Source organism: Atractosteus spatula, chromosome 3, assembly GCF_055471065.1.
Source record: "Atractosteus spatula isolate fAtrSpa1 chromosome 3, fAtrSpa1.hap1, whole genome shotgun sequence".
Lineage (NCBI taxonomy): Eukaryota > Metazoa > Chordata > Actinopteri > Semionotiformes > Lepisosteidae > Atractosteus > Atractosteus spatula.
In genome coordinates, this window is record NC_142708.1 from 76,109,291 (window position 1) to 76,131,408 (window position 22,118).

General features: G+C 50.1%; 1 protein-coding gene across 1 annotated transcript in view; it reads right to left on the minus strand.

The window, feature by feature from the left end:
* The window catches only part of LOC148838786 (RNA-binding protein Nova-1-like), a 45,107-nt gene that overhangs the window by 14,038 nt on the left and 8,951 nt on the right, over positions 1–22,118 (minus strand). The window contains exon 2 of the mRNA XM_088911036.1: positions 20,470–20,613. Within this exon, the coding sequence (XP_088767162.1) occupies positions 20,470–20,613 (144 nt within the window). The remainder of the gene's footprint in view (positions 1–20,469; positions 20,614–22,118) is intronic.

The following is a 22,118-nucleotide window of genomic DNA, read 5'->3' on the forward strand; positions in this document are numbered from 1 at the left end:
CAGAGGCAGAGCTGCTCAGATTTAGGGACAACCGAATGGCCTCTTTTTCCTTTTCTTTTCCTGATTCATCAATATTTAATCTTAGAGCAGTAAGGTCCACGGCCACAGTGGCGAAGGCCTATTAATATTGTGAAATTGAGGAATCTCAGGCCTCTCGTTTGTTTAAAAGCTCACAGAGCCTGTGACAGCTGGCATCCCAAGGGGATTCTGGGAAAAACAAATCAGGCTGTGGATTAGCAGAGCATGGACAGCCATAGCTTGGCAGGGAAATGAAATTTGCAACAAAAAAAAAAGAAAATATACTGCACAAAACAAGCAAGGACGCCCCTGTTGGATAAACATTATTCTTTTGTCACTGTTTTCCTTGCGGTTCTTATGTTCCTCTCTCATGCTCAGGAAAGAATGTCTCGGTTATTCAGTCGAGCGGCAGGAGTGAGGGATGCTTTGAAAGAAGGAATAGATGGGTTTTCAAGAGAGAGCCTGGAAGGCACAGAAGAGGAGCTTCATTTTAGGCCGCCTTAAAGACCTCATGTGTCCTGTTACTGCTTCTGTCTCCTTTCTTTCTTTCTTTCTTTCTTTTCCTTCATATTCCAGGCAACCGACAGACACCACGGAAAACTGAAGCCCCCCTGTGTGTTGAAACTGCAGGAGCACAGGAGGCCACAGAGCCCAGAGTGACCCCTGCCCCCTCCTGCCTGCCAGCTCATGCCCAGGAGGAACCACACACTTACGGGTGCGAGCCAATTGAGGCTCCTGGTCTCTGTAGGATTCAGGCCCTCTTTATCATGGCCGTCTTTCGGGTGCTTTTTTTAATGTGCCCTACTTGTAACTTTCTTGTTACTTATACCATCATGCACAAGATTAAGGCACTTAAACAGGCACCAAAAACCCTCAAGGCAGCAGTAAGCTAGCAGATGACAATGCCTCAATCAGAGATCTTTAACCTTACAACTTCCAGATATTCAGGATTAATTGTAAGCTAATCACAATGAGCTCTTTAACTCGCGCCTTAGCTGGCTAAAATGGAAATCCTTGGACAAGCTGATTAGGAGGTTGCGATGAATCTTATACAAGGGGGGTGAAGAGTTTTTTAGTTTGTTTGCAGAAGCTAATGTCAAAAATAGTTTTCCAGCATTATCATTCTTGTGTTTGTGTCTTTCACGAGAGAAATAGGTTTTGAGGTTTTTAGAGCCTGCAGAGAAACAGGCAGTGAGAATCGCGCGGCGATTGTTTGAATGGTTCAGATGCTGTTTGCAAGTGAAGACGGTTTATTTCTCTCATAGTGGAAAACCTACTGCACTGTGAAATGAAAGATGTCTGGATTAACGTATCCTCACCAGATTTGTGTAATTTGGCATGGACCGCATGAGCTTTATTTAAAGTTACTTGAATCGAAGAGTCCTTAAACAGATTCTTGTATCCAAGGTTGATGAGTGGTCTATAATTAACTTCTAGAAAAGGTGTCTTCCCATTGGCTTAACTGGTATATAATTGTAATAATTCCTTACATTTACATAGCGCTTTTCTGGACACTCCACTCAAAGCGCTTTACAGGTAATGGGGATCCCCTCCACCACCACCAATGTGCAGCCCCACCTGGGTGATGCGCCAGTCCGCTCCCCACACACCAGCTCTCAGTGGGGAGGAGAGCAGAGTGATGAAGCCAGTTCAGAGATGGGGATTATTAGGAGTCCATGACTGGTCAAGACCAGGGGGGAATTTGGGCAGGACACCGCAGTAACACCCCTACTCTATTCAAGAAATGCCCTGGGATTTTTAATGACCATGGAGACTCTTCTTCCTGTACTTTTACTGAAACCCTTTCGTCATTACAAGAGCCATTGCAAAGCACATTATAAAATGGTGCTCGTTATGAAGAAGCTTGCTGGAGAGGTAACAATGAAGTGAGATTCCTTCATTTGATTGATCGGTTAATTGATGGATTGTATGCTGGGTCAATATCCATACTGGAAGAGATGAACACCTGGCCTGGCTGTCTGCAGGGAGGTCACAGGTGGGAGGGGACAGGTGTGAGAAGCCATCCTTCAGGTGTCACAGTGCAAGCAGGCTACGGACTCCTACCACACTGCCCAATTTTACACACAAGGCCTTTCAGGTCAGAAGGATGTCTTTCAAGCCTTGTTAAAGATTTGTGAAAAGATTCACAAGACAATGCGGGACGCTATCTTTTGGCTTCTGCTTTTCTATCACCATGTTTCCTCAAGTGAAGATAGAAAATTACACTGACGTTAAAAAATAAAGTATATTCCATTTTGCAATAACTTCATTTTTCATTACTGGGCTTTAACTACTGATTTAAGCCTGTTGAGGGAACAGAAATCTGTCACTGATGTCTTTGTAAACACTGTCTATTGTATAATTATCCTATGCAGCCCCAGCGTGTGCTGTGTATTTTTAGTAACTCTTAATAGGAAACTGGAAGGAAAGTCGATGTACTGGAAGGACGGCTATGAGTCCTTTTCTGAATGTTCAAACCCCAGCAGGCAGCATAACCACTGCATGCAAGTTAATTCATAACACTGTGCTAATAAAACCCAGGCAATTCAGGCCCAGTCCCTGTGACTGCTGTCTGTCAAAAGCCCCGTATAGAAGCAAAGCCACTAGGAACTTTTTTATTGTTTTTGCTTGTAAGAGGCTTTTCATCTCAGCCATGTCGTTTAGCCTGGCTGTCCTGACGAAAGCACCTGCCTGGAGCGGTCCTGACGTGCGCGCTTCGTGATTCAGTCCGCTGCTGCCTCCGGCAGCTGAGAATGCCTGATTCCATAAGGTCATTTTCTGACATGAATTACAGAAGGCTGCCACACTCAAACGCTATGCCCTGACTCCCCCAAAAAACAATGCAATTATCTGATTTCCCTGCTAGCCTGTATCAGTCTTCTGCATGGCTGTTTACGTCAGGCTCTGGGTGACACACAGGCCTGGAAGGTACTGGAGACTGCTCCCTGTGATGCTTGGTGTTTTGTGGAGACTTTATTATCTGTGTCAACTGAACTGGGCAGAGCTGGGCAGAACTCAGGAAGCTCCAGTTTACAGTCCTCACTGTGTTCTTTAGCGTTGGTCTTCCCTTCCACCATCTAATCAAATGACATCAATTGGCAAATGTTACTTAACTGAAAGCGAATCAAAAGAAATACTGCAAACTGGAATTAAGCGTTAAGGCCACAGTTGTTCTCTCTTTGCTCTTGTGCAGAAGAAGGCGTGCAGAATGAGTGCGCTGGTCTCGCCCTGCACTGCCGCCACGCTGTCTTACAGTAGCCCAGAGCCGAACAGCCCCTCCACCCGCCCTCCCAGCGCACACAGGACAGGACTGGTCATGGTAGGGGTTACAGCCGCTTCCTGCCTGCAATCTGCAGATCCGCACCCTTTTCCTTCGTGACTCCTATTTTCCAGCCCACCCCTGGCTGGCATTTAATTGCAATTTATAAATACAGGGGGGGCGCTAGGAGTCCCGGCCATTGTGTGGGGTGGAAAGCAAGACAATGCCGCGGAGCGCTGGGGAGGACGGAGAAGCGCGGTTTGAAAGGAGACTCAGGGGACTCGGCCAAATGTCAGCCAGGGACAGGAGGCCTGATTGATCACAGCCTTTGTACCTCTGAGCAGCCCCCACCCCCACCCCTCATACTGCCGACTGGCGCAGCTGTTAATGGGCTTGCAGGGCTTTTTACTAGTGTGGCGACAGCCCAGTGAAAGTAATTTTCCCAATATAAGCAACGAACAATAGGACCGGCACCAGTCCCTACTGTGATCTGAACATCACTGATTGAACTGTACTCTGTGGGCTGTGCTTCATCCCCAGCGGTCCTGAAAGGAGAAGGACCTCAGGGAGGGAGCTGGTCCCAGGTACAGGAGCGGTCGCCACACCAGGACAGCCGCAGGAGCACAGAGCTGTCCTGTCTGCTGCTCAGTCTAATTCAGCTCAGCCTGTGCCAGGACTGTTCTTCCGCAAACGATGCGATACAGGATTACTGCAAAAAAAGCCCTGCACAACACACAGCAAGGTGCACAGGCCTCCCTGATGAGTCAGGTAAGCAGGTGAACCGTTAAGGCCGTGTAACCTGGTTAACTGTCATCATGCCAGTGCCCTGCTCTCCAAGCCCTCCAAGGCGTGCCCAGATGAAGCAGCCGTTCATATTTGTGGTCTTTCACTCAAAGTGATCACTTTGTGGCTGCCATCTGTTTCTAACGCAAACAAATGGCACACACTCTATTCCTCTATTCCTGTCTTCAAGCTTTGTTTTCGCTTGATAGTACACACTACCATCAGAACACTGACAGTAATCGCTACTAAACACTTCCAGCTTCGGGCAAGGCCCAGCACAGCACAGCACTGGCCTGGCCCCCGCAGGAGCACCTGGGTGAATTCCAGAAGGAGCAAAACAAACCTTGATTTAAACCCTGAGCTCCCTCTCCCCCTTCTCCAGCAAATAAGCCAAGCAAGAACACAGACCGAAAGCAAGCGAAACAAAAAACAAAACGCTTCTCGAAAGAGGAATAACAAAAGGCTTGAGAGGAAGTGATGGATTCTTCCTCAGTGATATCACCTCCCCCCCCCCGCCCCCCCTCTCAGACGGGCTCGGCGGGAGACGTGAGTGCCATTCAGATCCCCATTCCAGACTCACTGGTAATGCCGTAACCATGGCGACCCCATTTTTCCAGTGTAAACAGCTGAGAAGATGCCATTTCGTCTCTCTGGCGATGCCTTTCTCAGTGTTTCTTTCCTCCTCTCCCGCGGAACGGCAGGCCTGTGGCCAGAGCTGGCTGAGCCCACTGAGCAGGTGACCAGCTCATCCAGGGCATCCCAACACGCGTGCGCGCCCCAGAGCGTCATGGGAACGTATCTCTCTCTTTTCTTCTCTTTAAAAAGACATTTTGGAATTATATATAATTCCTGAAGAAAAGGGCAACAATAAATCCTGTACCTGTTTAGCAGTTTTTTTTCTCTATTATCTGTAAAAGCGTAGAGAAGGGCCTGCACTAGTGCAATGGTACAATAACACAGTTGGTGAAACCAAGTTTGCTGCTGGACTTCGATAATCTATGATGAAGGGTCTCGGACGGATAAAACAGAATGAAAAACAAAGAGATTGGGCAGGGGTTGCACGACAGCGCTCGGCTAATTAAGGCCTTGAGGAAGAGAGCGGCCCTGTCACAGACACGAGCAGCGTGCCCCGCCGCCGGCTCGTCCGGCTCGTCCGCTCGGAAAGGCGTGCTTCCACCTCCTACGCCTGCCACATCACCAGCACTGTCCTCAATGAACTCCTTAATTGACAGCTCGTACGGGCACTGCAACGAGCTCTGCATGATATTATACACAGTGTTGTACATCTCTGCCATTCTGTGCCCCTTGTGTCTGATTAATCAATACATTCAGAATTTCATTCTTTGCCTTTACCCAAAGGACCTGCATTTTATTCACCTACAATTTTATTCACCTGTTTGCCCATGAGGCTGAAGTGTCTCTCTGCAGGAAGTGACAACAGGACCCCACTTCACCCTGAGATCTCAATCCGTGATGCTCCAGTCTGGAGTGCAGATCCCTGACCCCATTGCTTCCATCCGCATCCCATCATTGGACAGACGCTTTCATCTGAAGCAGCTTTTAATCGCACAAACAATCGTGCAACAGAAGCACCGGGGCCCGGAGTGACTGCAGGCTTGTGAGAGAGCTCGCTGGGTGGGAACGGGGAGGAACCTCACGGTGAGAGGGGCGTGCAGCACGGGGATGGCCTGCAAGGAGGCTACTTGACACCACAGCAGCTCACAAGCAACCCCCTGGTGCAGTCTGGCTGATCTGGTTTAGGGCTTTATTCAGATCTGTGTCTGAACTGCATTAAGGACATCCTGATGGTGGTAGTGGCCTTTCACAGGGCAGCCTGGTATGACACTCTTTGTGTGCAGACTCTGTGTGCAGGGCTCTGTGGGCAGGGCTCTGTGTGCGGGCTCTGTGTGCGGGCTCTGTGTGCAGGGCTCTGTGGGCAGGGCTCTGCGTGAGTGCTCTGTGTGCAGATCTCTGTGTGCAGATCTCTGTGGGCAGGGCTCTGTGTGCAGATCTCTGTGGGCAGGGCTCTGTGGGCAGGGCTCTGTGTGAGGGCTCTGTGTGCGGGCTCTGTGTGCAGATCTCTGTGTGCAGGGCTCTGTGGGCAGGGCTCTGCGTGAGGGCTCTGTGTGCAGATCTCTGTGTGCAGATCTCTGTGGGCAGGGCTCTGTGTGCGGGCTCTGTGTGCAGATCTCTGTGGGCAGGGCTCTGTGGGCAGGGCTCTGTGTGCGGGCTCTGTGTGCAGATCTCTGTGTGCAGGGCTCTGTGGGCAGGGCTCTGTGTGCGGACTCTGTTTGCGGGCTCTGTGGGCGGGGCTCTGTGTGCGGACTCTGTTTGCGGGCTCTGTGGGCAGGGCTCTGTGTGCGGGGCTCTGTGTGCGGGTTCTGTGTGCAGGGCTCTGTGTGAAGGGCTCTGTGTGCAGGGCTCTGAGTGATGCTGAATTTGCAGGTTGGTTGCATTTCTCCCATCTGCATACAAGGTGTTTGCTTTGCCAGCTGTGTCCACAACTCCGTGTGCTTTTTCATACTTCTGACCAGGTTCAGACGACACCTTGGTCTGCTTTGAAACCCAAAGAAGGGAAAATGTGTGAGAACAGTTACAGATGAGAACAGGTCACTCGGCCCATCTGGCCAAAGTTTAGCAACTTCCAGTGGACACTCAGGTGTTTGTCTTACAGCAGGTAAACTCAATTTGTCGTGCAGGCTGGCTTCTTCAAGGCATGTTCTTCCTTAACAGAAATGTGTTTAGATATTCAGAGCTCGAGGTTGAACCCTGCTTGTATTCCCGAATCAGCTGCTCCTTTTTAAAAATAAAACTTCAACTAAACAGATGCGACTGTCTGTTCAGAAGCACCTTGATTTTTATTTGCTGCATGATGATAGTTATGCATTGTTAAAATTTTAATCTTCTTTAGTAAAAAATTTTTTTTTATGTAAAGAGTTCTGTCTGTTTCAATTGCTTTATTCAGTACAAGGGATTCCAGCTCTGATCTTTCATCCCCTCTGAGTGATCAAAAACATTTCAATCTCTGCTGTGAACTCCATCAGTCTTCCATGAACATAATGTTGGGCAGTCTGATTCAGCAGCACACACGCAGGAATGAGCCCATCCCTGGGTATGGACTGAAGGGCAAGCAAACTACTAGTCAATGCAGGTGTGATTGTGAATCTTACTCCAGGTATTGAGCTGAATTTGCTGAAGTATCGATATATATCCCTTTATTTCATGAAGACTAGTCTACTGTAATGCCTTACTTACTGGAGTATCTTCTAAGGTACTAAACAGGCTTCAGTATGTCCAGACTTCTGCACCTCATGTGATGAATAAAATTACTCAGCATCAGATCACAGCTTCTTCCTTTGGGAAACTGGACTGGCTCTGCCAGCGAGTGGGGGTGAGTGGGGTTGAAGGTAGAAGGCACTGAATGGCCCTGACCCAGACTGATTTAAGGACTTACTGCACAACTGTGGTCCAGCTCTTGACCCGAGATTCCTCCCTTCTCTCTCCGTTGAGGACCTGGCTTTGCATGGCTGGCAGAGCCTTCTGGTGTGAAGCACCAGGTCTGTGAAGGTCACTGCCCAAACCCATCACATACTCTGAGACTGTCAGCATTTTCAAAATTGTTTAAAAAAACCTGTCTTTTCATTGTAGGCTTTTAATGCTCGATTAAGCTTTGCCCTCGATTCCGCTTAGTACAGTATATCTCCTTTTTTTTCTGTCTGTTTTTGCTTGGGTAGTGCATCATATACAGTATATATTGACTTGCACAGCACTTCATTGTTTCATCATCACCATCATCATCCTCATGGCATGCAGAGCAGAGCTCTTGAGCCGTGTGTCCGATTGAGACGATTGACACTGGCCCTTGTCTCCCCACTCCCCCAGTGAATAACTGATCTGCCTCTTAACTCCTTCATTAGTATCAGAGAAGAGGCAACAGACTAAGCACAGACAAAGACAGCTTGACTCTGCTCCTGCACTGCCTTCCTCTCACCTCCAGCCCTACAGAGTGCCAGGATGTGGCACCAGGGTGGTACTCAGATGATCTAGCCTTAACAAAACTTTGAAGTTAAGGAACTAACGCAGGATGAAGGACAAGCCCTTCTGCGCCGTCAAGAAGGAGAAATTATCTGAGATGGTCGCAAAATAAACGTGACCTTGACCTTTTGTTCTTTGGTGGCTTGGTTTGCAAAAATTCCTGTGGTTTTCTGCCTTCTGCCTGTTCTAAATAGTACTTTATTCTAATTGTGAGAACACCCTTTGAAGCTACACTTCAGTTTTTTTAAGTCATGTTATTTTTTAATGGTGTGAATTGTGGAGTCTACGAACTCTCAGAGAGAGTCTCTGAATTTCAGCACAGTGGTAATTATTGCATCACTTCGCTCAAGGGGAACATTGCTCTTTCAACAGCATGAGGCCAAATCAAGGCCTACCAATTGAGCTGTCTCGGGCCAGCTGTGGTCTGAGGGCGTTTCTGGTGGCTTTCCATTTGTCACCTGGGCAACAGAATTGCGTCTGAGTGTTCTGAACTCTGCCTGTGCCTCACACAAGCGGCATTGGATATCACAAGGCCGCCCCACTCGCACCTGTCGACATTGCTGAGACGCCTGTCAGAGCTGTCAAGTACCACAGCCTGGGAGAGCTCCAAGAGTATCAGTTTGTCCATGCTTGGCTCATGGGTCGCTGTCACCTTGTTCTGGTCTTGTGTCAAGAGCGCCCAGCTCTCTGCCGTTCTCCTGGCTCAAAGCACAACGTCCCAATGTCCTTCAGGCCCTCAGAACGGGCCCCAGGTTCTGCGTTTACTTGTAATGGCCCTGCTACAAACACACACTTCCATTAACCTGCTGTGGGAGCTCAGAGAAGCTGTGCTGCGCAGGACGCGCTGAGCTGGCCTGCTGCTCGCAAACACAAGCGGAAAACAACACTGTGCTTATTTCTGGAGCTCCAGGGCAGCTTAGAGGCACCTTGGCCCTGTGAGCGCGGCAGACTGGGCAGTGGTGTGTTTGTGTTTCGGTTTGTTGATGTGATGACCAAACAGTCTGACAGCCTCTCAGGTTTTTTAAAGGCTTTCCGCTCCTCTGGCACCCCTCCCTCCCAAACCCTGCGTTTGGGCAGGATCTTGCAGAGAAACGGAGAAACGCCATTTTCAGAGCTCAATGCTCTGGGCTGTTTCCAATTCCGAATGCACAACTGTGCATTTTCCCTGACTACCTTTAGATGAAAGAGAAACATATTAATTTATCCGTTCCATGCTTACGTGGTACCCTGGTAGAGTTAAATCTTTTTCTTTTCAGCAAATGGGGAGCAAACATTGCTCTTTGAAAATCCTGTAAATTCGCGCCCAGTGTTACAGCTTGTGATCATCCTGCTCAATGGGCGTGGGTTTCTATAATGCAACTTCTGGCAAGGTCCATTGCAGTTTGGTAACCAGCCAGATTCTACTGGGCACCTGAGAGAGAGGAGATCACGATACCGGCGCCCCCAGTACGGCGTTGGCCACGGATATTTTTATGGTTTTATGTCTGTTGTCCGATATGCCGGGGTAGTTCCAAGACAAGGCTCTGCTGAGTTCCTCGGTCTTGCGCAGAGACACTGCAGGGACGCTCAGAGGGTCGCTGGGCTCGAGACTGGCCTTAAAGCATGCCCCTCTGAACCTGGGCCGCTCTGCGCCTGTGAGGGGCGGGGGCGGTCAGACAGATGTTATTGTCAACGCCTGCATGTGCACCATCCACCCCTCCCCACTGGTCCCCTTCCTCAGAAGTTTCATTGTGGGAGCTGATGCAGGCAGGAAAGAGGCCGTAATTACCGGGGGGGGGTGCTGGACAAAGCTGTTTCCCGAGAGAACAAACAAACAGTGAAAAATTTGAAAAGTAACCCTGGGAGGTCTTTTCTGTGAAAGTCATTGCACCTTATTTCCAGCTTCATGACGGATAGTGTGGTTTGTTTGAGATGATTGCTTTTAGGGGAGCTATATAAAACGTCTTCTCCTTCTTCGCCTTTTTATTATGGCACACCAGTTGTATTCAAATGTATACAGATGCAAAGAGATAAGGATTACATGTGGCTTTTCAAGCTACATTGTGGATGACACTCCCCCCCACCACCACCTCTATTCAAGCCAGGGTCTGAATTCTCTGCCTTTCCAAATGCACCCTGTGTCATCTCCGCTGTCAGGAGCTGAGCTGGGAAGTGCCTTTCATTATGCACTAGTCTACCTGTAGGCTGTCTTAATGTGTGCACATACACATTAGAGTACGATTCGCCAAACTCTACAGCAGCTATGGAAGTTTACCGCAGTAGCATGTGCTGACATTTTGCAGCTTTCCTATGATTTTACCACGTTTTTACAGTTACCCTGCTTTGCCAGACTAGGGTTTGCTCATCACACTAGGGTTTTGCATACTTGACACCATGGTTTATGGTGCTAAAGGTTACCTCCTTATGCTTTATCACGCTTTGACCTTGATTAACAACACTACAGTTCTATAGGGGAGCCAGCACATAAATACTTTAAATCTGTATATCTCAGAGGTTATATAGCTCCTGAAAGAGAAAGTTCCTCTGCAAAACAGCATGGGGCCAAATCTAGGCCAACCAACTGAGCTGTCTCGGGCCAGCTGTGGTCTGAGGGCGTTTCAGGTGGCTTTCCATTTGTCACCTGGGCAACAGAATGGCGTCAGAGCGTTCTGAACTGTGCCTGCGCCTCACACAAGTCCCCGCCTCAACCTGGAAGGCCTAAAGGGGGAAACATGTTTCCAGAAATAATTTCTCCACTTAAAAACCTGTGAGCCACCAGCCCTCCCAGCCGCTCGCACTCCGGGTTCGACTGCCCTACGGTGACGGTGGCGTCAGGAAGTTCTCCGCCAGCCGGAGGCCAGTCGTCAGGCCTTCTTGAGGCGCCGCGCAGCTGGAGAAAGCTGCCCCGATTCCCGAGCCGATTCCCGAGCTCCGGCATGACCGCCAGCCTCCCCCTCCCCCCTCCAGACCTGCTTCTTTTTAATTAGCCGTCCCCGATCCAGCGCAATTAAAACGAGAAGGCAGATTGTGTGACGGAGAGGACCGTTCCAACAGCTGATGGCTTTGTCAGCCATCAGGGAAATTAATCATCAGAATGGGAAAACTTTCAGCGGGGATTAGAGATAATGGGGTGGAGGCTGAATCGCTGGGGGGGGTCTAGGCAGCTGCCAGCTCAGTCAGCGCTGGTTCAGGAAGTGTGGCTGGAGCTGTGGGCTGGCACCAGGGGGGAGGGGGTGCTTGGAGAGGTGGCTTGTCCAGGGAGAGAGGGGCTGTCAACGACAGAGCACCCCTGCCCGGGATCACACAGCTCCTTCACCCCCGTCCCTGCAGCCCCCCATCACCCATCTCCCTGTAGCCCCGTCAGCCCCTGTAGCCCCCCCATCACCCCCTGCAGCCCCACCGTCACCCCCGTCCCTGCAGCCCCCCATCACCCATCTCCCTGTAGCCCTGTCAGCCCCTGTAGCCCCCCCATCACCCCCTGCAGCCCCACCGTCACCCCCGTCCCTGCAGCCCTGCTCACAGCTGGCGGTCACACATTCACACATGTGACTCTGGGGCTCCTCCATTCGCACACGGGTCCAGCTTCTCCCACTTTTCAACCTCGTTCTGACGCATCACCCCGCGCTGTCAGCTAAGCTGGTCAGGAATGGACACGTAATCAGATTATGCACTTGGAGGCCTCAGATCTCACTCACGGCTGAAGACACCGGCACCCGTGCGGCTCTGGGCTCCGGCTGGGCAGTTGCAGGGGTTTGCTTTTTAGGACATGTGCTGCCAGTTTGTAGATACCAAACTGCATGTGAACCGCAAGACTATAAATGAGCTCTTAGTTAATAAAGGGATATTATTCAGAGCTCTAGCCACTCCGATAGCACAGATTGAGAGCGGTGCATTTCTGTAATATTATCAAACCCACACAGATGCTCTGTCTGCATCAAGGTTTATACACAGAAGGTGATCATCTGCTGTTTTAACCCGTCAAGTGGGTTACCCTAGTAGTACCCGAGAAACAGTCTTGTAACCTTGAGAGCGGTGTGGCAGTCACATTTACTATATCTCTTCTCCACAGATCCACTTTTTAATTCCCCTGCTTGTCAGCGCTTGGAGCACCTCTGCAGCTGTCTGTCTCCAAGTCCTCACTGCGGCGGCCGGCCCTCCTGTGTGGCTCAGACACCGGCCTGTGTGTCTACCCAGAGCTGCAGACCGCAGTGATCCCAGAACCTCACCCTTAGGTGCTCAATCTGTCTTGAACAGGCTGCAATATCAAAAGGCAGAAAGTGTTTGCTTGGGCCCTTCTTACATCTGTCCCCACGGGTCCCCGCCTTCCTTCCAGCCACAGACCCCTGTGCTCCTCGCTGACCAGACTGGGCGCCTTCTCGCTGCCCTCAGGAGCCCAGAGGGAGGAGGCCGCCCCCGCCTGGCACAGCCCCCGCCTGTTCCTGCCGCCTGGAGGAATGCAGCACTTCAGACGTTACAGACGAGAGAAGAGTCTGCAGCAGCTGGGGAGGCTGGGAATCGTCTTCTCTCGCCTGTTGTCTCTGATGGAAGAAAGTGCACCTCCGGAGCAGCTGTGGGCAGCGATCAGGAAGATCTCTGCTGCAGGTATCAAGCGGAGTGGGTGTGGAGTCGCCCGCGCTGGTGGCGGGGCGATTCTGTAGCTCTTGTTCCCTTGTTCTCTTCTGAAACGATCCGAAAAAACTGCAGCTGTCATAATGCAGCCCCTTCTCCTTGACTTAACTGGCACGCAGAAACACAAGCGCCCACGCCAGAAAAAAACGATGGGAAAAACATCAAACAAAGCCTTGTCCTCCCGAAAGGAATCCTGCGCAAAGGCTAAAAGAAATCTCTGCCACAGGATTGCGCTTGGCTGCTGATCAAAGACACACACAGCAGATTAACTGACGAGCGGAAGGAGAAAAAATACATTTTATTGTTCAGGGAGGGAAATATTGCAATACAGTGTTTCTGTTGCTCTTGAGGGTGAGTATAAAAGGCATTAGGCCATGACGTAAGTCAGAGCTGTGTTTCCCTGGCAGGGCCTTGTTTATAGACTTGTGTCCTCTTGGGCAGCAGCTACTGTGAGTTCAGAAGGTGGGATGTTCATAGATAAAAGGAGACACCCGTCCTCTTCCCTTACAGCCTGGGCGAAGGGTTTTGGGGTACCCAGGACTCCCACAACGTCTCTGCCTGAGCGGACGAATATCAGGCTCCTGCATGAGCTTCTGGCATTGCTGCAGAAAGCTGCTGCGCGTGCTCCGCTGGTGTGCTCCGAGTGAAGCTGCACACATACCGGCAGTGAAGCTCGTTCCACCTCAACACTGCTGTTATGAGCAGACATGACTACATTGACAGATCGAGCGATCCACTGCTCGATTGATTTGCATTCTCAACCCAAAGCACGCTGCACGTCTACAGTATGGGCACCCACATGGGTGACACATGACAGCCATTCTGCACCCGCAGGCCCGTGACACAGCAGGTCAGACGAGTGAGGAATTGTTTCCAGCAGTAAGGAAGACTCTTAGGAAGCCCAGACTGTACAAGCCGAGAGAGGATTTCCATCTCAAAGGACCCCAGAGCACCTTACACTCCCCAGTGCAGCGCAGCCCCTATCTGGGCGCTGTGCCGCAGCTGTCCCGAGTGGGCTTCAGCCAGGACCGCTGTTTACACCTCAGGGGTGCCGGGGGATCTTCAACGCCACACAGTCAGGAGCCGCGATTGATCTCTGCCTGGATTGTAAATGATGAAACCTTGCATTAACCGAGAAACTAAACCTCGTTTTACTTTGACAGTCCTATTGCGCTGCTTGTTGTTATTTTTGAATGCGCAGTGCAGCACAAAGTGACCCTTGAAATATTAGTCTGCCGGTTTCCGTGGCAACGCTGAAGCCCAGCTACGATGTATTCCAAGCGCGTGGTTGTGGGCCCCGCCTCCAAACCGCCCACGCGCGCTCCTGCACGCCCCCGGCAGAGGGCAGCGGAAAAGCCCGGCAGCACCCCCCCCCCCCCCCCTCGGGGTGATGCGCTGACAATGTCAAAGACTCTATTGTCATTCAGAGTGATCCACTACACGCCATTGTCTTCAGAGATTTGTTTTCGCCCCATCATTGACCCCTCTGTCCTCGGCAAACCGCAGCTCCTTCAGCTTCACGTGTCCCGGGTGCAGTCCAGCGCCCCGCGCCGTGGGCAGCTGCGTGGGGCGTGATCCCCAGGACAACGGGAGAGACTCAAGCCCGTTTCCCCTGCTTCTGTATTTTTTTTTTCTGTGCGTATGTACACTGGCTTACGAAATACCAAAACAAAACAGGGACTGGAAATGGGTTCTTGTCTTCCAGCGGATGTGCAAAGAGAAACATCGAGACCTGCGAAGGGCGCGAACTCCAGGTCAAAGTGAATAAGCACGGTAATGCAAAACAGGTCTCTTACACCTCGCCCTGCGTTCTCGGAGCCGTCTCCGCCGGAAAAGCCATTTTAATTGCGACGAGACGCCCGCCACGGGGACAGAACTGTGATCTTAACAGGTCTTCACGTTGGACAGCGTGACTTGCAACAGGCGTTTCTCGATGAGCGCCGCGCACGACGTGAAAAACGTCTAGTCGCTGCTTGATGCGCGGCTGCAGCCGTCTGGGCGGCCCTGGAACCGTGTACGTGTAGGAACAGCCGGACTGCGATGAACTGCGCTGTCCGAGTAAGACTGCGAGCCGAAACCACGGCCGAGAGACGAGGCACAGCTATTTCTGGAAGCCGCCAGTTATCCGTTATTATTTTTAATTCGAGAAACAAACGGCTCTCCCCGCGCTCCGGTCTTGTCAAACTGCCCCCTTGGGCGGCGACAGGCTCTCGGTAACCAGGCCCGCTGGGCGGTCGGTTCCCCGCCGGTACGAGAGCCCGTTGTCCCCCCTTCCCGCATCACAGGCCCTTCCCGTACCCCCGCTGTCCCCCCTTCCCGCATCACAGGCCCTTCCCGTACCCCCGCTGTCCCCCCTCTCCCGCATCACAGGCCCTTCCCGTACCCCCGCTGTCCCCCCTCTCCCGCATCACAGGCCCTTCCCGTACCCCCCTCCGCGCCTCGCTCAGACCCGACACCCCAGAACCTGCTGGCGCCCCGATCACAGGCCCGACACGGGTGGACCTGGACCTCACTGGGTTCTGGTACAGCTTGGTCCAAGAGAAGCGAACTGGTTAAAAGCTAGATTGCGTCAGTGAAATGCAGACACTCTATCCAAGGCGTTCCTTAGTCGGGAGCTGCTATCTGTGTACCTGCTGCCTGCGAAGCGATAGCGATGTACAAGTCAAGGGTGAGAAAAACAAGACTGTTTCAGCTAGGATCATTAAGGTTTAAGAATTCTGATGTGGGAATAATTGTCCTTTAACGTTTTCAACTTAAAGCTGTGCATGTGAGTATCGACATGTATCTGTTCGGAGTCGTCCTTGCCGGTGTGTGTGTGTAAGTGCAGAGCTCTGCTGTTCGCTCCCTTGCTTTCGCAGGCTGGACGCGAGCTGCGTCACTGTGCACTAAACGTACATTAGCCATGTTTCGGAACGGTGCTGTTCTAAATCTTTTTTACAAAGAACCGTCAATCTTAGTTACGGTATTTTGCTGTCTGATATATGCTGCTAATGACAGCCATACTGTCGTTTCCCTTAAAAACACACTTTAGGGTCCCTTGCATTCATTTAAGCGCCTTGGGGCATCCTCGTTGTGGAGGGCGCTATATAAAAATCAATCGAATTGAATTGTGATGAACCAGCTGCGATCTGGAGCTGGCGACCGGCGCGCGGAGCAGCGGCGCAGCGTCCCGAGCTCCTCGGTCCGCAGCCGCGCGCCGCCGGTCGCCCGACATCAGCCTGCACGCGCCATCGGAGTGTTGCAGAACGAAGCAGGATTTTCATTTTAGTCCAGCTCTGACCGGTGCGTGTTTTACGGAATGACTGAAGCGCCTCGCTCAACTTGCCCCAGTAAAATGTCTTGCCGTATAAATCGCTAGAAACTCTGTATAAGTCACTTTGTATAAAAAGCATCAGCCAAATACATTAATAATAAACTACGGTCCAGACAGGGTCTGTCATCTCACAATGCTCGCGCTGGAAGAAACTTGTGTACTGTAGTAAGACATAACCGGAGACATGCTACGTTAAAAATAAGCAGCAATGAGCACACACGAAAGGACATAAGACTGTTCTAGTGCAGTATGACACAACACCGAGCACAGAAGTGAGCAGACGCCCGCACTGCAGTAACTTGGAACTTTTTATGCAAACGTAGATTTCCTGAACAGATTGCATTTGCCTCTAATCGATTGGGGTTGATAGATATATATATATATTTGCCAGACTAATAAATACAATAAATGTACAAATAGGTCATTTGAATAAGACCTGACGGGTCAAGTGAAGACGAAATATTTGCTCGCACTTCAGAGGCGGGTCCGACGTGTCGCTGCTCCCTGGCGGATTCGGACTGGATTGAAAAGGAGGACACGCGCGAGGAGAGGGCTCTGTCAGCCGAGGCGCCATCAGAACCAGGAACCGCCGGCCCGGAGCAGGGGGGGGGGTTCGTGGCGCAGCCTGGAGCGCGTTCCCCTGGGAACCGCTGCTCAATTCCGCGTCACGGCTCACGAGCTGCCGGGGCCACAGGACTCCGGAACTGGACCGGACCGACAGGTCGTACACATCACCGGGCCTCCAGTGTGCAGCCAGTGACAGTTCAGACCTGCTTACAGATCCTCAATGTCGGAATGCGAGACCAGTTGCACTCGAGAGGAGCCCTTCCGCCCACCCAGCAGTCGGTAGGATCTCACCCCGCTGGAGCCTCAGCTTCAACCACACGACGGCACAGCTTGTTCCACACTCCCACCACCCTCTGGGCAAACTCGTGCCTCCTGCTCTGGGGTCTGAATGCACTTCCCTGTACTCAGATATAACTACGGAAACAATCCATTACAAAAATCATAATCTGAGGCATTTACATGTAGTTTACGCTGCATAACCCACATTACAGTCAAAAAAGAAGCAGGACTTACTGTCGATACGTTGGTTAGATGCATTATTTTTATGCACAGACCAGTGCTAAAACTGTGCTTTTTAGAGTTATCGTTGGAAACATAGCTGTAAGTGTTTTACATATTTGTGTGGCTGCAGTGACAAAACATACGTTTTGCAGTAAATACCTTATTCATCTTCCACGAAATTACTGTGGTAAACGATGAATGAACTAGGGTACCTTTTCAAGATGCAAGTGGCTCCTCCTCCACGACACTCGCAGAAGTTCTTGTTTGCATTCATATCGTTACGCAGTTTTGCTTTAATACACACAATCTCAGGCACCAAAGCAAACCTTAGCACATGAGCCAGTGATAAAATATTTATGATTTCAGTGGTCATAAATGGAAAAAAAAAATAAGCGCAGGCTTAGGATATTGCAGTTCTTGCAGTGTTTAAAATCAGTGCTGGACCTGACCTCTTCGCCTGCATAGGGGGTTCTGGGTAAAGGCCCTGTACTCATGAGCATGGTGGCTTTTGATTGGCTGCTGAGAAATCGTCAGCTGGTGTATTCACCCCATTGGTACTACTACCCTCATTCACCCTGTTGCTGAACTCCCGGGCACTCTGAGCAGGAGGATTCCGGGAGAGCTCTTTCTTTGCCTTTTTGAAGCCACTTAGGCAGTACAGTGTGATAATATGGGAAGGCCTGGGTGTGCTATAGTGTTCAATGAGGGAAAAGGATACGCTGTACTCATGACACAGCTGTCCATCACAGCCCTAGCCCCTTAGCTGTAGTTGTGTGTCTCTCTCTTCTTAAACTGGACTCTATTGACTGCTGGGGAAGAATTCAAGCACCAGATAGAGGAGACAGAGCTGCGTTTTTGAAGATGATGTAAATTCAAGCCATTTTTCTTGGGAGCATAAATTTAGGAGTAAAAAAAATCATTTCAGTCCACAAGTTATATGCAACATTACACATTTTAATCCTTGGGTCTGAAAAAAAAAAGCTTAAGCACTAATCTTCTTAAAACACAGAAACCGGTGATGTCTCTAAATGCGAGGGAGCTAGGCTGGGAATTAAATACTGAAAAACGCAATCACAGCGCAGGATTAAGATAAAGCTTTAATATTCCTCTGCACTCAGATGGACAGGGTGATGACCAGAGGGGCCTTAGGTTACTGTCATGCGACGTGCCAAGTCAACCTCTTCCGAATGTGAAAATGAAGAACGCCAGGAGAATAAAACAATGGTCTTCCACCACATTTCTGTCTGCTGGAAAGTCACACAGGACAAAGATATCCCTGCACTTCAGGACGAGTGTTGTCCACTTCGCCCACCCTCTAATTACAGCCATCAGACACATGCTTTTGATTAGTATAGAAGTCAGATGATGTTAGAAAACTGTTAATAAATAACTGTGAAGGACATGGTGCTATTTCGTTTTTTGTACCAATAATAATTATTGCAAATGTCACATCTGGGTAAAACACTCTGCCAGTTTGACCCCGCTTGATTTTCTAAGGACTTTCCATCCTTTTGTTGCTTGTGACATTGAGACAAGGGCACGGCCAGTACTGGATAAGCACACAGTCCTCAGCCCTCTCCCTTTCAGTGGAAGGAGACGTTGCTGAAATCTGGTTGCTTTAAAAAAAGATGAGAAACCTGGAGTGATGGATGACATTGAGGTGAAGAGAGATCTGCAACCAGCTACAGAGAGGAAAGCGCTCACCACAAAATCTCGAACATGAAATACCCTGCATTTTGGTACATCTTTGGTACCTGAGCAATCGATTTAAAAATGTGGCCCAACCACAGTGGCTAGAAGCTCATAATGTGATTAAATATTGCGGCCAACCCCTCAATCAGAAGGAATCCTGTTTACTACTGCGGCCCTCTTCCTACATCAGCAAAGGTGCCCTTGACAGTCAAGACCAGGACCAGGGAGAGCTGGTGAGCTGACTCCCTGTGCTGCACACTGCAGCTCTGCTGCACAACACACACACACACACACGTGTGCACACACATGTACACAAACTTGCTCACACACTCATGCACACATGCACACACATGCGCGCACACACGTATACTCACGCACGCATGCACACATGCGTGTTCTGTACACACACACGCACACGCACGCACACGCAGCCCTCAGCTTTGCTGGAGTCATCACCACATGCCAGCCGCAGTCCAGGAAGAGCATCTTCTCATTTACATACAGATGCCCCCCCCTCCCCCGCCTTTTTCGGAAGGAAGATCCTCCGCCCTCCATTTGTTCTGGATAGTTCTCAGGCGCACAGAACACATCCACAGCCAAATTCACCAGCGATCAAATAGCTCGTTCTTCAGCACCGGCAAGTCAGGACTGCCAGCTTCAAAGAATATCACAAAGGCCCCCATCTGACATCTGCCATGCTGGCCTGCGCCTGCAGAACCAGGGCAGGAATCGGATTCAGAAAGATGGTTCGCCGGGCCGCTTGGCTGACTAGCGAAGGGAGGAAACTCAGTCACACAGGGATCTGTATTCAAATTCAGGCAGGAATTCTGTGCTGGAGCCTCTCCCAGGTCTCCTTCATTGTGTTTCCTGTAAACACGTGCTCTGTGCTGCCTGTGGACGAGAGCACAAGGGAGCTCTAACGAGCTTGTTCAAAGGTGCTGCTCATTCTGCGAGCTCAGCCGCTGGGCAGAGACGTCACAGAGGTCTCGGGACACAGCAGCTGTAACAGGCGGAGTAGCAAGGAAAGGGGAGATGTGTGTCCCAGGATGAGCCGGGGGCGAGGCCGGGACATAGTTCACACATTCCTACTCAACACTCTCTGAGCCGTTCAGATGGTGGGGGGGGGGCAAAATGGACAGACGCAAACACAGAAGCACAGAATCCAGCTGATCTGATTGTGCTTGAGCACGGTGCGGACCCGTCAGGAAAACACCCTCTGCTCCCTCGTTTGTGCCAAGGAGCCAGAATCAGCTGCCTTTCGTTCACAATGGAGGTAAAATGAGTGTGTCGCGTGCAGGGGGCACGGTAACCGTCTGTGGTAACCAGTTCATTAGTGCAGTTTTCCCATGCTGATGCTTTGCAGGTGCTGGTTTCTATCAAACCTCAGCTCTTCATTCACAACCATGGATTCCCTGTGCTTGATGTTTCACTCTGCCTTCACCACAGCGCACACCGCTGTCTGCTGCTAGAACTGGACAACACAAATGCTTGTACAGTAACTGACCCCAGGTTTCATTACCGCTGACCCGGCTGCTAGCATTATTCAGGGGAGCTGCTGTGCTTCATCACTGGAACTGAATTCTAATCGCGCAGACAGCTTCCCTGTTGGGCACAGCTGTTAATACTCTCATGCACCCAAAGGGTACAGTTGTATTTCAGGAGATTAATCCCCTTCTCCGTATCGCTCTCTTACCTGGGTAGAAGTCTTTGGATTTGGACAGCTTGATGGTGGCTCCGGTCTCCTTCTGCAGCTGGACAATAGTCTGGCCCCCCTTGCCGATGATGGAACCGGCCGCATAGCTGGGGATGAGTACCTTCAGGAAATACTCGCCCTCCTCTGGAGATGGGAGAAACCAGGAGAGCACATATTACAGGTGAGCATGAAAAACAGAACTGGGACAACTGAGCAGTTCAAATTATGCAGAGATTTAGCAAAAGGCTGATTTTGCAGCATAATAATCTTGTTCTCATTTTTGGAGAAGGAGGACTCGGTCTTTCTGCCTAAACAGGAGGTAATAGCTGTTAAACCTCGGGTGGTGAGAATGTCCGAATGTAAGGTGCTGCCGGTTTACTTGTTTACGAGAGTGGACTGAATATTTGTGATTTGCCTTATTTGCAAAGCCAAGCAAAGCACCTTGCAAGGGACTGTGAGATTAAGAAGCAAGAGAACCAGATGAGCACAAAGAGTCCACTGGCCTAGTCTCAACCGTGGCCTTTCTGATGTTCTGCAAGAGGAAGTATAAACCCTGAGATTTCTCCACAAACTGTATCTTTTTGGCATGTTGTAGTTTTCAAACAAAATAATCTGATTTGTTCTATACTAGAACAAGCTATTTCATAGTTCCCAAGATATTTTCTGTCTCCTGTTTTACATGCTGGTTTATAGTGCCTCCCGATCACTGACTACGCAGAATATCGGAGTCAGAATTGATTTCCAGCGAGCTCTTGGGGAGGCAGAGGGAGAAGGCAGCACAGTTTCCCCACAGATTGGAATTTCAGACCAGACAGAGATGTTGAAGGTGGGGTTGTTGCCACGTGAAAACTTGCAGTCCAGCAATATGATAGCAAGTTCTAATTGTACAACCATCGCAACACCAAAGGGATTTTGGTCCTAAATTTGGTGATTTTGTTTGAACTAGTCACCTCACATATATTGTAGCTTCAGGGAAAATTTGAACCGAAGAAAGCTGCCAGCTGACACCCAGGTTTCCACCTTTACTTACAGTCACAGTGTGTCTTTGAGAAACAAGTAGGGTTGGGCATTATCTGGTACCAGAGAACCACAGAACAGACAAACAAGCCACTTCTCTTGTATTTCAGGGAAATACTAATGATTTCACATGCCTTTTATAAAAAAGACATTAGTTCTAAAAATAGCTCTATAATGCCTCTGTCTTACCACCTTTACCAACTGTTTTAATCCATTTCAATTCTTCCCTGGCTCTGAAAAGCATCAGAAATGTCACACAAAGACTACTGTTTGAACAGGATAAAGTACAAGGCCTTCAGAACTTCCTTTTACATTTAAAGAGGTCTCTAACCTAGATAGTGATGGTTTCAGCTGGTTAATTACCAATGCTGACTGGGGTCTATAACTCATCTGCTGGTTTGCTGTTTTAGATTTCTCCTGCTCTCAGTCCTCAGTGTCCCCTAAGGAAGTACCCTAATGAAGGGCATTCCTTTCAGCAGTTTCAGCATGCAGACTTTTATATGCTCATTAAGAATTAGCGCCCTGATTTGTGACTGAACAGCATCCATGGGGCTGAACCGATGATGAACAGGCACAGGAAGGACACCTGAGGGAGGGCAGCCCTGCGGCTCACTAACCAGCACAGCACTCAT